General features: G+C 38.4%; 1 protein-coding gene across 4 annotated transcripts in view; it reads left to right on the forward strand.

Moving 5' to 3' along the window:
• Positions 1-3,068, forward strand: part of LOC147311638 (uncharacterized) — a 32,651-nt gene extending 29,583 nt beyond the window's left edge. For all 4 annotated transcript variants that reach the window (XR_015125330.1, XR_015125329.1, XR_015125328.1 and 1 more), the window contains 2 exons: positions 1,176-1,278; positions 2,249-3,068. Coding sequence is in view for 1 of the 4 variants with exons in the window: in XM_086266312.1 (XP_086122438.1) it covers positions 1,176-1,278; positions 2,249-2,467 (322 nt within the window). In the remaining 3 variants the exon portion in view is untranslated. The remainder of the gene's footprint in view (positions 1-1,175; positions 1,279-2,248) is intronic.
• Positions 3,069-17,830: the final 14,762 nt, after the last annotated feature.

Genomic DNA, 17,830 nt, shown 5'->3' on the forward strand with positions numbered 1-17,830 from the left:
AGTGTGGCAGATGAGGCTACAAATTCCCGTGTTATTCAGTATAGCACCAACAGATTAAATCTTAAATCTGATCCAGTCTAATCCAGTCTGCCCTGGTGCATAGCCAAAACAAGACATGTGCAACTGTCCAGGTCCGTGGGCATCAACTCAAAGTATACAGATATATACGTGAACATGGGGAAAGTGAGTAGTAACTTGGGATGTTGCACAGACTTGACAAAAACGAATAATTTACATGCAACAAAGACAGACAAGTAAGTGAACGCTCTCATCTTTCTGAAAGACTTACATCAACATGCCCTTAAGCAAGGCACTAAACCACTGGCTGCTTCCTCTTGAGAAGTGGCACCTCGCCAACACAAGTGTTTGGTGGAGAGCTTTAAAGTGTGAATTTGTAAACCTCTCTGCTCTTGCAACTACTCACCCAGGCTGTTGCTGTAAATATCTTTGAGCTTTTTGTCACAGTGCCTGATTAAATAAGTGAGTGGCCCAGAGGAAAAGCCTCTGAGCTGTTTACATTGCAAAATTTAATTAGATTTCTGAAACAAAGAAAATGTCACACTCACAAAGGCTGACAGACATTTCTGTCTGATGTACTGTGCGACGCCTATACTGAAGCGCTTTTTGGTTTCAGATGATCTGAAGACTGTAAAAACGTAATGTCATAGCCAGATGACGGCTTTATTTATTTAACAATACGAACACAAATATCTACAGCAAATGTGACAAAATGTGACCATAAATCCTCAATCAAAGCGGTTTCCTGTGTGGTAAATAGTGTGACAAATCTAAGCAAATATAATGCACAGAAAGCACTTTCAGATTTTATTGCAATAATTGTATTGCAAACAGCCCTTTGCCATTTTATAGATTTTATTTTTATTTTATAGATTGCATCAAGAAATGTGCAGAAATCTGCTCTTGCTAATTAAGAGATGTTATGACTCATAAATTTGCAACAATATATCTGCATATGTAGCAGTGAATTATGACATTTACTACGAATTTCCTTTTTTTTTTTATTGCTCTATGCTACGCAGCTGCTGATAAATATGCATACGTCTCATCTGTACCATGTGGTTTCATCCATAACTTGGATCATTTGGATGGCACTTATTTCACTGTATTCTGTAAGAATATTGAAACCAGTGTTTTCATTTTGATCCTCTCTCCAGTCTTGGTGTAGCTCACATCAGTGAGCGCTGCATGCCGACCACAGGCTGGTGGCACCATGGGGTGCATGACAATGAGCCACATCTCCGTCAGATGCCATTAGAAGTGAGCCTATGAAAAGATTCACACACTTACAAAGAAAAGCCTTTTATCCTGGTCCAGATTTCCTTTCTTTTTTTTAACTAGCTTCCCATTTAGAGTGATGAATAGGACTGCCTCCATAGCCACGAAATTAGGAATGTAAACTACTGTAGCTGTCTGGCTAAAAGTACACCAGTTGTCGGTGTTTTGTGATTTTTCTTTTTCCTTTTTAAATGATTTGCTTTGATTTGCTCTGTCATCACAAGACACGTGTTATAGCGCAGTAAGCAGAAGCTGCGATGAGGGATGCAGACCTTAAGCAGAAAATGCCTAAAAGATGATGTCAGGTTTGATAGGCCATATTTTAAGAAACCATCTGAGCTCTGAGAGTCCTGTACACTGTGGTGTCATGTAGAGTAGCAGCAGCTTTGCGAACCTCCCGATAGTCGCTGCTCTGTGTGTGGCTGCCTGTGCTACACACAGATAGTATCACTCTTTTGACTGCAGGCCACCTGGTAACGCTGATGGAAGCCACACACTAGTCCAGCCTATCAGGGACACTTAAAAATAAAATGGCTAGTTTACAAAAAGCTATAATATAAGGAATGGTGATGACGAGGGATGGAAAATGATCTTTATTATTCCAATCAGCAAATTATAATGTTTAAATTGCACTCTTTTCAATCTGGACTGAGTAGTGCAGGAGTAAAACAATGTAAACAATGTGTCTTTGACACACGTTGTTTATTGGTGGCAGACAGAGGCTGCCAAATATGAGAGCAAGATATTTGTTTTTTATCAGAGAGACTTTCATCTTTGACAACCAAGGTCTCTTACAGGCCACAAAACATTGCACAACTTAATTTATACCAGGCGCACAGCACACCCACCACCCAGCTCTTTGTATTTCCTTTGGTTTGTCCTTAAAAACTATGAAACATTGGCAACTGAAAACAAAAATTACTGCAGTTTTTTTTTAATCTGACTTTTTCAGATCAATGTCCACAAGGCTGCAGGTCCTGATGGCATCCCCGGGCGTGTTCTCAGAGCGTGTTCTGAGGAGCTTGCAGGAGTGCTTCCTGTAGATGTAGGACATCTACAGGAAGCGGTGTCTGAAAAGGGCTGGGAAAATCATCAAAGACCCCAGTCACCCATCACATGGACTCTTCACCCTCCTGCCCTCTGGGAGGCGCTACAGGAGCCTCCGTACTAAGACCTCCAGGTACCGGAACAGCTTCTTCCCCACAGCTGTCAGACTCCTGAACTCTGCCTCCTGACATCTGACCCACGTTAACACATGGACTGGACATATACACACCCACAACCAGCTACACACACAATGGACAACTGTACCCTCATACACACAATAATAAGATGGACTGAACCACCACTCACAACCACTAGCACTTTATGTAGCCTCTGCAGAAATTATCCACATATTTCACTTATCTTAACTGCACTACTGTATAATTCTGTGTAAATAATCATTCTGTACAATTCGATAATTTTTAATTCTACAACTGTTTATAACTTGCATAGTTCACATTTCTGTATAGCTGTATAGCTCATATTTCTGTATAGTTTTTCATATTTATATCCTGTTCATAGCTTGTACTCACTACAGCCTGTACATACTTACAGTTATAGCATATTCATAACATACTTCATACCATGTACATTATAACATACCATAATAGACCCATTTCTGTAATATACTCACACATCTATGTTATTGCTAATATATATTTGTAATACATCTATATCATGGCTAAAGCACTTCTGGATGGATGCAAACTGCATTTCGTTGCCTTGTACCTGTGACATGTGCAATGACAATAAAGTTGAATTCTATTCTATTCTATTCTATTCCCTTTCAACAAGTTAGTGTGCAGTCATGATATCATGTCTCTGAGACTTCCTAGGCACCGCAGTACTGAGCCTAAATCACCAGTGACACAGTAACACCAAATTAGCTAGTTATAATAGAGTCTCGAGTATATCTTAGTTGCAAATTTGAATTGAGTAAACGTTATAAACTGGTAGGTGCTGGAAACATTCCTTGGAGAGAGTGGTCCATATTGCTATGATAGCATCACACAGTTGCTGCAGATTTGTTGACTGCACATCCATGAATCACCTGTTGCACAACATCCCAAAGGCAGTAATAATACTCTGGTATGCTGTGTTGTTTAAATGGTGCTCAGTTGTTACTAAAGGCCAAGAAAATATCCCCCACACCATTACAACACCAGCAGGTTGAATCATTGATAAAAGCAAGGTTAGATCCATGCTTTCCTGATGCTTATGCCAAATTGTGACCCTATCATCCAAATATCACAGGAAAAATCAAGACACATTTGACCAGGCAACATTTCTGTTTCCTGTTTTTAGGTGACAGAAGTGGCACAAAGTAAGGTCTTCTGTTGCTGTCCATCTGTTTTAAGGCTGGGCATGTGCATTCAGAAATGCTCCTTTGCAAACAATGGTTGTAACAAGTGGTTATTTCAGATACTTTGGCTTTCCTACCAGCTTAAAGTAATCTGACCATTCTCCTTTGATCTCTGGCATTAAAAATGCATTTTTGCCCAAAGAACTGCTAAGAATCTGCAAACTGCAAAAAAATCCTAGTAGATCAGCGGAGTCTGAAATACTCAGACCAACCTGTTTTCCAACAACAACCATACCACATTCATATTTCTTCCCTATTCTGATTCTCTGATTAGATATTTGTGCTAACGAGCACTTAAAGATGTGTACCTAATACAGTGGTTGGTGTGTGTATATGAAAAGCATGTGACCATAGTTAGTTCTGTCAGGAACACTACTGTCAAAATCAGTCTGTTATTACCATCAGCAGTTCAAGATTCAAGAGCAAAGGTCTTTATTCAAAAATGTCATTTTCGTTATGTAAACCCAATGAAAATGATATGACATTGATTAAATCGAGCACAGCATTAAAAGTAGAACCCAGAGGAAGGATGCAAAGCAGCTTGCAGATGCAGCAGCAAACCACGCAGCATGCCCTATATGAGTTCTGCCAGTCTGTGTGGGCCATTAGTATGCAGTATGATGTAGTATTCAAGAAGCAACAAGCCAAATGTATCAGATTTTTAACTTGCTGTCACATTATAGAAAAGGAAATCATCAAAAACAGTTATATTACTTGGGAATGAGCCACAAGTAAATGATCAAAACTCATTTTCTGTCATGTTATCCCTGATCTACCTGCAGTGTGCAACTGTTGGTGTCTTATCACTACTGTTATTTATTATTATTATTATTATGTGAAGTGAACTTTTTCATGGTGCTGTGCTGGTACGGCTATAAAATGCCTGGATAACCCACGAATGCTTTTTAAAAACAGACACATTAATGGCTGTAATGAGTGATACATGAATTGTTAATGAGAAGCAATGAATCAGAGGTTGAAGAGCTTTTTCTAGGAAACAAGGCAAGTTCTAATTCTCAGACCTGCATAGACTTACACACAGCACATACAAGATATTCATAGATTTGTAATTTTACTTTTTCAAAAAAGCAGATGAAACACTCTACAGGAGTAGATAATTATAATGGACACAACAATCTTTCATCTTATCTTTATCTTTCAGATAAGAATATGCATACTTCTTTATCTTTATGTATATGCTCTTAAGGGGGACAACAGAATTACAGCAGGGAGGATAGGGTATAGTGGTTAACTGTTAAACGGCACCAGAGGGTTCAGAAATACCTCTCCTTTGGTTTTTAAACACTTTGCAAATTGAATAAGACCCTGGAGCTGCTACTTTTTTGGAAAATGGGGCAGAACAAGTCTGAAATCGAGTCATTGCCATCCTTTTGCTTCAAACCTACAGCAAGTAAACCTTCTCACACAAAACTCCACCTCACATCAAAAAAGTTTAAAAGCTGAAGTAGAATTTTTGTAATTTTTGTAAAGAAATACCAAACATGCTACTGCGTCATGGACAGAAGAAACAGAAAGCAGAGATCCTTGTGAGGCTTCTTCCATCAGATCAAAATGAATCTTTCCTAAATGTCTTCAACATTTCTATGCTTACTTTCAGGCTGACACTGTGATCTCATATCTCTCCAGCTACCACTCTCATGAAATAATGCAAAAGCTTCTGCTCGGTGCATAAATAAAGATCATCTTTTCTACCTGCCATGCCAACATGTCTATTTTTTGACATTTTAGTGCTGCTCTGCACAGATTAGATGTTCATTTTGGACCTTGAAGTAGTTTATAGTATTGGGCAGGCAAAGCTTCCAAGACTCTATGTTTGTCCCTGATATATTTAGTTTGGTGTTGGGTCACTGGGTGCTGTAGAAAGGTGGTTTCCAACATCGCTAAATACCAGCAACACACACATAGTCAAAAAAAAGTGTGAAATATAACGTAAACTGAATGCTGTGGATCGGCTAGACATATCATTAACTTTCACTGTAAGCGCAATATCGCAGTAGCTTAATTGCAGTATTTAAATCAAGTAATTTCATGTTGCATCATCTAAACTAGAAGCAGCTTGGTAATGTCAATAATGTGTTGCAGGGATTGATAGCCTTTGGTTAACACTCAAAATAAAACACTTATTTACAGCCATCAGCTATAAACAGAGAAACCCTTAAATGTTATATGACACATCCAATAAGCAGCTAAGAAATAAATGAAAATAAAATAGAGACCATTCTCAGAAATTGAAAAAAAGATACATTTATATAGAAAAAGGTCTTTTGAAAAATAACATTTTTGGGCTTTTTTCTAGGCGTTTATTTTATCAAACTTTTTTTTTTCCAGCTTTCTATGTCCTGAACTTTTTTACAGTCTGGCTTGTCCATATGCCACTTAGTCTGGTCTGATTTATAGAATGTTTTATTCTTGAAAACATGGAGAAAATTGAGTTTTTAGTGGCTGTTGACAGTATTTTTGGATTTATGGAGTGGTAAAAAGATATAGAAAAATCCCCTTTGTGCCACCAAAATGAAGCCTGGCTATATCCAATGCAAATTTTGATATGTAACAGCTCCCTTTCCAACTTTGTAATATAAAAATATACAAATCTCTTCAAATAAGTAATTATCCGAGAAAGTACGGGGATCTCCGTTAAAGATGTTACTGTATCCGTCTTTAGTGTCTCAGCTTAAGGTCCAACCTGCCTTTCAAACAAAACATTTAAACAAAAAAAATGTTTTAAAATTCCAGATTTAGACACATTGTATTGTTAAAAGGTGCACAATGCTCCAAGAGTTTGCAGATTTGTGCCTCCAGTCTTACAGCTGTTATTGTTTTCTGTACATCACAGAAGCAGGCTGAGCTGTTAGAGTTTGTGCCTCATAAGACACTGAAGACAGAGGGATTTCTGTGAAAGCTCCAATCTCTCATTCCCAGCTGTCCAAAGCTGGCCTTTAGGAAAAGCCTCATTGGAGGATATTGATGGGTGGAATAGAAGCAGCTCATGTGTGAATCTCTTAGAGAGGAAAGCATGATTTATGCTTCAGCTTTCTGTCCTCATTCATGTTCTCATCATTTCATGCACAATCGAAGCATAACTGTCTACACCTAATTTTAAATTTGCTTTAAAATTAGTTGCATTCAGCTTACTGAGCAGAAATATTGCTTTCTAAAATACAGTGAATGGATACATTTAAACTGCTTTGTATTTGGTTGTCTCACAGTAACAAAGGACAACTTTAGGCAGCTGCTAAGGAAAAATGCACATCAAACTGCGTGCAGCATCTTTCAGACTCTCCAAATGCTGTCATGTTAGTTTGTCCAAACATGTCCAAGGATTCCTTCTTTCTTACATGTTGACACCGAGGGAGTTCGCACGCTCATTAAAAAACAATGAAAACGCTGGGATGTCTGCAAAATAAACAGACACTTTACATAAGGCCGAGGTCTGTGATACACAGAGGCAAGTGTCTTCCCTGCAGCCAGCTTTCAGAGCGCCAGCCATTGAGAACAAAGAATAATGTTTCAAAGGACAATGTGTGTGTGTGTGTGTGTGGGTGTGTGTGTGTGGGTGTGTGTACGTGTGTGTGTGTGGGTGTGTGTACGTGTGTGTGTGTGTGTGTGTGTGTGTACGTGTAGGTGTGTGTGTGTACGTGTGTGTGTGTGGGTGTGTGTACGTGTGTGCACCGTGCATCCATATGTGTTTGTGTGTGATAATAATTGGATGTATGTTAATAAAGCAGCATGGCTGATGTTTCCTCATGAGCAAATGGCACAGGGAAAGCTTTGAGTTGTTCACGCTCCAGTAAAAGCGCAGACACACACACTCGCAGGCGCACGTGCACGCACATGCTCATGGGCACACAGATATGTCAGTGCATGCGCTCGCTGTGATGTCTTGGGACTTTCAGCACTGGGTCTACCAATCAGTCTGTCACTGACTTAACTGATGTTGACTAAACTAAAATGTTTACAGGTTAAATTAATTCAGTGGGCTAACATTGAGAAAAATTGTATCTGAGAAGACATTCATTCAATGTCCATTACATGGTCACTTTATTAGGTAAACAAACTAGTACCAGGTGGACTCTCTTTTTAGCCCTCAGAACTGCCTTGCTTTTTGTGCCATAGATTCAACAAAGTGCTGAAAGCATTCCTCTGAGGTTTTGGTCCATGTTCACACAGTTGCTGCAGATTTGTCAGCTGCACATGCATGATGCCAGTCACCTGTTCTACTATATCCCTATGGGGCTCTATTGGATTGAGATCCGGTGGCTGAGGAGGCCATTTGAATACAGTGAACTCACTGTTAAGTTCAAGAAACTAGTTTGACATTAATTGTATTTTGGACATGAGATGTTATCTTGCTGGAAGCAGCCAGCATAAGATGGACATGAAGGGATGCACATGTATGTGGCATTTAAATTATTCTCAGTTGGTAGTAAGGGACCCAAAGCATGACAAAAAATATCATCCTCACCATTACACTATTAACTACAAACAACTGATAGAAACCAGGGTGGATTTAAGTGTTTAAACCAAATTCAGGCAGCATTTTTCCAATCTTCTACTGCTTCATTTTGATGAGCCTGTACAAATTGTAGCTTCAGTTTCTTGTTCTTGCTGCTTCAAGGGTCAACGCATTTAGAGATGCTCTTCTCCATACCTTGGCCCTAATGAGTGGTTATTTGAGTCACCGCTGCCTTCCTTTCAACACCCAGGCACTTTATTGGTTATTCTCCTCTAACAGCTGGCATCAGAAAGACAATTTCACCAAGACAACTGCCACTTACTACATATTTTCTCTTTCTTTTTTGGTCCATTTTTATAAAACTGCCTCTGTCTTGATCATGTTGTGAATGTGTGTGTGAATGGGTGGATGACTGGATGTGTAAAGCGCTTTGGGGTCCTTAGGGACTAGTAAAGCGCTATAAAAATACAGGCCATTTACCATTTACAAAACCTTTTCCTCCAATTAGATAATAAAAATAAATACATTAACAGAAGAAAAACACACTGCAGCACAAAGCTTTTCTATTGTGCCTTCCCCTATGCAGAGGCTTAATATCTGGCTGGAATGCATTACAAATATTTCAACATGTTTGGGGCATGATCACCACCATCCATGAACTGGAGAAAGCTTTCAATAACCTCTAGTAGGACTCACCAGTTTCCCTTTAATGCAGTTTTACAATTGTTTTAAAAAAGGAAGATAATATTGAGGCACAAATTAAAAGACATTTTTGATAAATCCCGACCTTTTATTAAGAAACGCACCAGCAATGTAACAACTCTTTGTTTATGACTGACAGCAGATTACAGCAAACAAAAGAGAGAGGACTAAGAGAAGTACATACTAATTCTTCCCATTAGATCTGTGGTATCCAAAGGAGGATTATAAGGCATTACCAATTAAGTGACCTGGTTTCTTTTGAGGGTTACTCTTTAGAATGTTTTAAAATATTACCGTGACTGTGCTATTTTGCTTCACACACACTCTGAGACCCTTAACTTTTAAGTCGAAGAACCTGAAAAAAACAAAAACACTACAACACCAGAGGCAAACTTTTTTGGATCTGGGACATTTTTTGCAGAGAAGACACATCATTAAAATCAAATAGCAAGTATGTGTTTCCTACAATGTGGGACTGTGGCAAATGGTGCACATGGTTCCTAAATGCCTCCACTCACTGCTGTCCATCAATTAGGGTATCAGGTTTCTGTCAACCTTTTCCCCATATCTGACAAGACTTTGTTCCTTAACCTTTGAAGCTCGGTGCAACCAACACAGATGAACAGCTGAAAAACAGAAGTAGAAAAATCCAGTGGTAAAGATCTTCACATGCTATTTTGACAAATCCTGCCTGAAGGAAACAACAATCCAGGCGGACAAATGTTGACATGTTTCGATAACAGAGCTGAAAATTGTTCAGGGAAACCATGATATTTTATTCCGGCTGATTCACCTGCAAATGTCCAAATGCTTTTCACGAATGAAAAGTGTGAAATAAGATGACAATGACACATTTAAATTTGCAAAAATGCATAAGCAACATTCATAGCAACAGGACATATATTTAGCCCCTGCTTGTCCTATGACATAGTCATGCCTGACACCCAATCTCGGCACCAATAGCCACCACAGAAACTCAAAAAGACCTAAAAATAACTGTCTCAAGTGACAAAAGACTAACCGCCATGACTCAAAAAAGGGTGACCTACATTGCTGTCAATAAAATATTCAGTGCATTCAATTTTCTTCATATTGCAAATTTGTTCAAATCTCTATAGGTCTGAATCGAGAGAAGAGATTCTGTGGCAATCAGTGTGAAGTAAACAAAGTAATAGACTGCTTGGCTTTTACGTTTACTTTCATAATGAAAGTCTTGTTTAAAAAAAAAAAACAGTTCCCCCACCGGGTTACACATTTATCAGTGAATATGGCTAAACATAATTCACTGTCTCCTCACGCAGATAATAGATGTAAAAGTTGGCATTTTTTGACAATGGTATTCATCTTCTGTGACTTCTGTCCCTTTTCCACTTGTCAACCCTTCCACACTCATCAGTCAGAAATCTATTTGCACACCATTTTTCCATCTCATACTGGTCACATTTCTCTCCTGCAAGCTGTTTCGAGGCCAAGCAGCTTAAAATCCCTCTTTCCATTCGTGTAGGCTATATATTCAGCAGCTCTCCAGCACTTGGATGAAGCCTGCTTAGTTAGTCATGCTCTTACTTAGTATGATGTGCTACACTCACATTAAAGAAGCAACAGTCTTGGGCACTCCAAAACTGAGCTGATTCCAAAATGTTCCCAGCATTTCTCCAAAACTTGTTGGCCGAGTGAAGAAGTGACTCTTGGGGAGTAAAATAGCTACAGAGGGCAGTGATGCTCTTATCTAAATGTTAATGATGACATTTCTACAAGAGTTCCAAAAGGCTTTCTTATGTCTCTTCAGCAGGGTTTCTCTGAAAATACTCTGATTTCGACACCGTTTCCTTGATTCAACATGGTTCTTTTAACACGGAATGAGTATTTTTTTGTACAAATTGAGATATTATTATGTATCCCAATTTGCTACACACGAATATACTATATGTCATATTGTTGAGCATGTTTGACTCTTTCCCCATTAACAAAATCCTAAAAGGCATTTTCCTTTGAGACCTAATGATGACCTACAAAACTTAACAATCTGACAATTTAATGGAAAAAAATATTTTCTATTGGCTACAATATGTGTGTGTGTATATATATATATATACACACACACATATCCATATATATATATAGATAGATAGATAGATAGAGATATATATACATACACATATATCTATATATATGTATATAGATATATGTGTGTGTGTGTGTATTTATGGGAAGAACTGGAAATGAAGTTAGATTTTTCAGCACTGCTGCAATGTGGTGCTGCCTAGTCAAGATCCTAAATGATATCATACAATATAATGCAATATAGTTATGAGATAATCTAATTTTTTTTAAACTGATGGCAAGTGAGCAGTATAAACATGTTGGCAGTGAATCCATATCCAGCAGACTGTATCAAGCTTTAGTTCTGCTCTGCAGTGTTTTGGGGGAAAGTCAAGAGGCAGCTTCTTCCCCAGCATCAATTACCTGACTTTCCACAGTGATTTATATTAACTGAAAATGTTTACAAAACACAAATGTCCATTATGCAAAAATATATCACGCTTAATTAATCTTTGCTGCAGCGAGAGTTATTTAATCAAAACACACATCAGCTTGAACTTAAAAGTAGAAAAAAAAAACAAGCTCAAGGGAGTTTAATAATAGAGTCAGAAGATTTGCAGCCGAGTCATAGTCAATGTTTTATTCATGTTGCTTGAGAAGCACATCATCTTTATTTGGATTTAATACATTTCAGTCATTTATTTTTTCATTCATCATGCTGTGTTAAAGTGGGGCGACCAGTTAAAACAAAGCCTCCGCGGGTTTGTGTGCGTGTGTGGCGGGGTGGGTGTAATTGCTTTGCAATGTTTTAAAAGTTATGGGGAAAAACACTTGGCCAAATTGCATCATCCAGTGGAGGAGAACAGGAAAAACCTATGATAACAGATCTCTGCCATCCATGTGTGGTCTTGCCAGCCATCTTGTGGTAAATCACTGTTACTACAACATTTGATTCACGTGACATTTTCAGGGTCATGTGGCCTTGGGAGTCTTTTCCCACATACTTAAGAATAAACACAAAGAGACAGCTGCACAGCTAATGCGAGAATAAGATCAACTTGGGAAAAATGTTGTTCTCATAACTGTAAGGTGCTAGTTACTGAACCCTAACCATAAACACCCTTTTGGTTATACAACACTGACCCACTAAAGTATGCAGGATTTTGGAAACAAACTTCTATTACAGGACCAGGAAGTCTGCACATATATATCAGTTATTATACTGAATCTCATGCCTGTTCTCATCCAGTCTCAACACAGATGAGCCACATTTATATAAATTCAGCTAATCTGCTTTAGCAATAATTCAGATCCTACAGTTTCTTCCTACAATAGCAAGCCACACACAGTATAGTGTTAATCTGGTTCAGTTATTTATATAAAAGAGGAACTGGCAGCATGCTGTTAGATGACCTGAAAGATGTGAAAAATGTCAGTCCAAGAGGCTAGTACTCGACATGGCCCACATCTGTTCTCTAAATGTGGATTTAGCACCGTGCAGACATTAATTAGTAAAAGATAGACGGATGTGCTGTCATTCGAATTCATCAGGAGTCCACAGTGTTGGAATGTGACATGACTGGCTCCCACTCACTGCTAATCATGCATTTTTGTGCTCTGCTAGATTGTCTTCATCTATTAGAATCGCTCATGTTGGAGTGATTATGCTCATTGTTCTTCTCACAGTGTAAAATTACCGGGAACAATAGCATGCAATGAGAAGTTGCCATTACTCACATTTTACAAAATCATGTTAGCTGTAGGACATTCATCAGACCCGTTGTTTGGTATTGCCAAAACTAAAAGAGATTAAAAAATGAACTACTCTACATTTGTGCTCACTGTGCAGACACACTCCTGATATATGTATACAAGGCTAAAGTATCCAGGGTTGGATCTTACCACAGCCCTCTTAAGATATTGAGCTCCCATGTTTGTATTGGGAATCTATCATAATAAGGGCTGTCAGGTGGCACTGAATTATCATCAGTGTTAATTGGCATGCACAGGACATCACATGCTGAAAGCAAAGGAAACCTTATAAAGTTAAATAGTTTTGACCATCTGAGCATCTTGTTACATTTTGGATTCATGGGGCATTTAGATGACATCCAAACAGTTTATGAAGCATTCGATATGTTTTAGTCACATGGAGGCAGTAAGAAAGCTATAATCAGAACTGCAAAAATGGCATCCACGACTGAAAAATGTCACACTTTCACTTTCTCTACAGTTCTGTTTGGACATCCACTGAGTACTGAGAAAAATATCTGACTCCTTAGCATCTAACTGCTCCTATGTTAGCCTGGCTAGTGCTCACTTTGCTATTTGGAGTTTTCTGTATGAGGTAGCATTCAGAAGCTTTATATAAGGTTTAAATATTATAAACTGTAGGCGGAACTGAACGGAACAAGTGAAAATTCTTGTGTGTGTGTTTGTGAGTGTGTTTGTGTGTGTGTGTGTTCTCAGAAATGCACCTGTGGTGCCTTTTAGTTGAGTTTGCTACAAGCCTAACCATCTGCTACATAAATCTCAGATTTAAAATGATCATTTTAATTAAATGATCCCACATGTGGATTTCTATGACATTAGAAACAAATCTAATGCAACTAAGCACAGTATGTCAAGGTTACCCATTCACTAAATCACATTCATTACTGAAAATAACTGGTGTACAGCAGTAGCAATAAATCCAACACTGACTGCATGGTATTAGCAATGTTTTACTATATCAGCCTTTGATTCCAAGTGGTAATTAGTACCAATAGAATGACCTGACACCATTATCAGCTTCACTGCATTCATAGGCACACATAAATAAATCAATAACTGTACTCACAGTTGGGGAAAGTGAAGTTGATGTTCTTCTCCCCAGTCCACCTTCCAATACTGAAGTCTCTTTAAATCAGACGTGTTTAAAGTTCCCTTTTAAAATAATTGATCGATTAGCGGGCCAGCAAGAGAAAGAGACAGGAAAGCGGTTGCTAGTCACTCCGGTCCATCTCTTGATTGAATTTCCAGTGTGGTGCAATTGTATCACCAGGTGCTCAAACTGCAGGAGGGAGTGGACACAGGTCACCACACTCGACAGGGTTCTACTTTATTTGCAGCCTTAGGGGCTTCTATCAGCAGCTTTATAAAGGCAGAGAATTGGCAGACTGTGCACAAAAGCTCTCTAGAGCTTTCTGAAGAAAGCTTCAGTTAATGTTTCTGGTACTACAAATATCCTTATACACACATGCAAACACCCAAACAAGCACAGACATGTGCACATCATCACATCCTAGTAACACAGACAAAATAGAATAACACAAGGCAGAAATATGAATGGGCATGTAGATGCGCACATTAAAACCTTCCTATTTCTGATATAGAATAAAAATGTTTAAAAAAAACCTTCTGGAAAATACTCACGATAAATATATCCTCTGAGTTATGTTAAATGAAGGACACTGGATATCGGCTGTTAACCTGAGCGGAATGCATAATTCAGAACAGGTCAGAGCAGAGTGTCACATGCAGCCTGGTCCTTTGTCCATTCACAGCCATCAGGTTACACTGGTGCTTTTGACAGGCAGCTGATCACTTTCCTTTAGAGTAAACCTTGCTGATGAGGGGGATCGGTGAATGACACACTGCCTTTCAACTGTGATTTCATGCTACTCACATTTCTCATTACTGTATTTTGTGATAACACAACAGGCAATATTAATTTCAGTTCATTTCGGTTTTATTTATATAGTACCAAATCATAGTAGTCATCTTAATTTCACAGGATCAAAAAACGCTCATTAGCATGCTGAAACAGAGCTGGGCTCGTAGTAATATATGGGAATTTAAAAACTTTTGAAACACATCTGAATCCATTTAAGTCACACAAGTTGGATCAGTGTCATTTTTATCTCCCATTAAATGTACTGACAGTGTTTCTTTTTTAAATAATGTGCTGTGATTAAGGCTCATTTATGGTGAATAATTGTGCTGTTTTTGGTGTAGATGCATTTTAAATACGCAAGCTCTTTCATCTTGGTTTATTATCACAATTTTGTAGCTGACATATAAGAAGGAGAGTCATATGGAAGGCTGTAACTGAATACTGCGTCTAAACATGGATCCAAAACAGAAGAAAAAAAACATGTAACAGAGTTCTTAAGCAGAAGATGACATATTCATACTGCTTGTTTTAACCAAATCCTGTGGGTATTTTGGCTACCAGAGCATAACAGTAGTAATAAAGTAGTAATAGGTTAATTTTTTATCAAAGCTGCTTGGCCCTCAGGGACTATTTTATTAATCTAAAGCCATGAACATAACATAATGTGATATACATAAATGTTTAAGTGGGTAGTGCTGTTTTCTATATAAAGCCTGTGAATATTTTTCAGCTTGCTGCTACCAAAGACAGACGATGTGAAATGCCGGTGCATTTAATACTCCTTACAGAGAGGATAGGCTGTGTTTTAACACCACCTTATTAAAAGTGGCATCTGTGCAAACACTTGAGTGTACTCTGAAATAAGCAAACAGGGTTGTCCCTGTTTCAACATAATGTGAATCAGAGGATATCAGAGCGTGGCTACTTCTGTGGACAGCTGCACTGCACTGTGTCTGCTAACCTTGTGCCTGTGTTTTCTCCATTTAACGCACACCATAAATGTATCCCAGAGTGAGCTCTTTAGCATCCTCTGCTGTTCTCTGTGAGGAGAGCAGGGATTTGGTCTGATCTTGTTAAATCAGGTCAGCATTATTCAGACATCTGTGGAAGCAGGAGAGCAAATGGGATAATGGACTGACGGGATAGGTTTAAGGAAGCGAGTGGGTGGAAAAGGTGGGGAGTGCCAGCTTTGTGTATTAATAGTTTTGACAATATAGCCCTTTTCACTGAAGACATTCTGTATTGTCACAGCAGGACAAGCAAATGTGCATAAAATGATTAATAATGGCTGAGCTGCATTTAGAGGGAGTACACTCTTGACCAATTATCTAGTTGGATAAGCAGTTAAGAAAGTGGATGGATGGATGGATGGATGGATGGATGGATGGATGGATGGATGCTCACTGTCACGCTTTCATGGCTGACTGGGATATTCAACAGAACAAAGTAAATTTTCTAGTACTGCCTGTGATTTTACAATGACTCATAATGTCTGGTTTTAAAAAGGCCTTTCACTGGAGGTTTGAAGTATAATTCTGAAAAGCTGTCATTTAGTTTTCCTTGATGTGCATAAATCAGAACCAAAAGCACTGAAATAATGTTACTTTCTCTCCTCTTAATCTTGGCAGATGGAGAACCAGCCTTATACAAAACCCAGCACTTCCTATACATACAACATACTTGCCATACATACTTAGTGTATGGGAAGGATATAATTATGTTTACTCCAGAAAATTATGGTTATTGTAGTATACAATCATATTAGTCTATATAACAGGTATCAGGTACAGTAGTGTCCGGGTACACTTAGCCTGTAGCAGTTTAAAGGTATCATACATTATTGTCAGTGCCACATGTTGTACAGGGTCAGGATATAAACCTTGGAAAGGTGTCATATCAGGTACACTGCCATGTTAGAGCTTAGTGAAAGTATAGTGGCACTCTCTTGGAAGAGAGCAAAGTAGAAGCCAAAATATATGAAATAACATACGAGACTGGAGCAAAGTTGGAAAATTATATTTGCATTTCACATATTATATATATATGGTGCAGTAAAATAAGGTTAGGGGAAAACATTTATTCATTGCCCAATGCTGGCACATCTACAGCCGTGGTGATTAATCTGGATTATTCATACTGGGGAAAACAAACAAACAAAATAAATAAATAAAGAAGCGACAGGTTGAGCTTTACATATAAATACTGGTGAGCTTTATGTCTAACTATTGATAATCTTTGTAGAGCATAATTTATGAAACCTCTACTAAATTGATACATTATAAAATAAAGGTAACCATTAATCTGCAGCACAAAAATGTATAATGTAAAAAAAATGTATGACCAAATACTCATGTATGACAATTAGGGTGCTGGTTAATAGTAATGGTATTGATGGAGGCCGGTCTACCTCATTTTGGATCAGCTGGTAAATGAACGTGACTTCTCCCCCCCCCCCCCCCCCCTTTTTTTTTTCTTCTTTTTGCTTGAGACTGAAAAACAGTAGTTTTGCCACAAGATGGCAGTGTGCTTGACTGATTTATATTACTCCCAACCCTCAAGAGAGCCTATGATGAGGACTTTATGATGAATATTTGATTTATTTTAATAAATTAACATAAAAATTAACAGAGCTTTTCAACTGCATCCCGCGCTGACCTGTCAGAGACCCCCTTTTTGTTTGTTTTGACGTCCTTTTCTTTTAGACCGTCTTACCTTACATAACCAAGCACAGACTAATTACATTTGAAATGCATTGGACTACGGGTGTTTGTCAAGGCAGCTGTTTCTTTTTATAAGCCTCTTAACTCGATCAGTTTCATTACCACGTGTGACATGTTTGAAAACCATAATTATTCCACAGGCAATACATGAAGGATGTTACACAAATGCTGCAGCTGTATTAAGCTAAAAAGTCACTCTAACCCTAGCAAAGGTACATCTATATTTCTAGACTACATTTATGGTAAAATATTATATGGTTGTACACGTATTGGTGATAATAGTGTGAGAAGTGTTTAGGCTATATTTATTTTTCTTTCAGTTTTAGCATCATTTCAGGAACTCTGCCTGGATTATAAGCACTCTAATATCTCCTGATATGTTTTTCTCATCAAACACACCTTTTACGGCCACAGTCTTTCCACTGGTGACACACGGCGATTTGCATTGAGGCTCCAGTGGGCAGGCAGCAGCAGCGCTCTGCGGCTGATTCCTGGTTTATAAAACCTTGATTGGACGGAGTAAGTCACGTTGG

Source organism: Aulonocara sp. 'chitande type north' Nkhata Bay, linkage group LG16 (genome assembly GCF_057382095.1).
Source record: "Aulonocara sp. 'chitande type north' Nkhata Bay isolate Kocher_YH1m ecotype deep benthic linkage group LG16, A_spYH_male_GT1.1, whole genome shotgun sequence".
In the NCBI taxonomy this organism is placed as follows: Eukaryota; Metazoa; Chordata; class Actinopteri; order Cichliformes; family Cichlidae; genus Aulonocara; species Aulonocara sp. 'chitande type north' Nkhata Bay.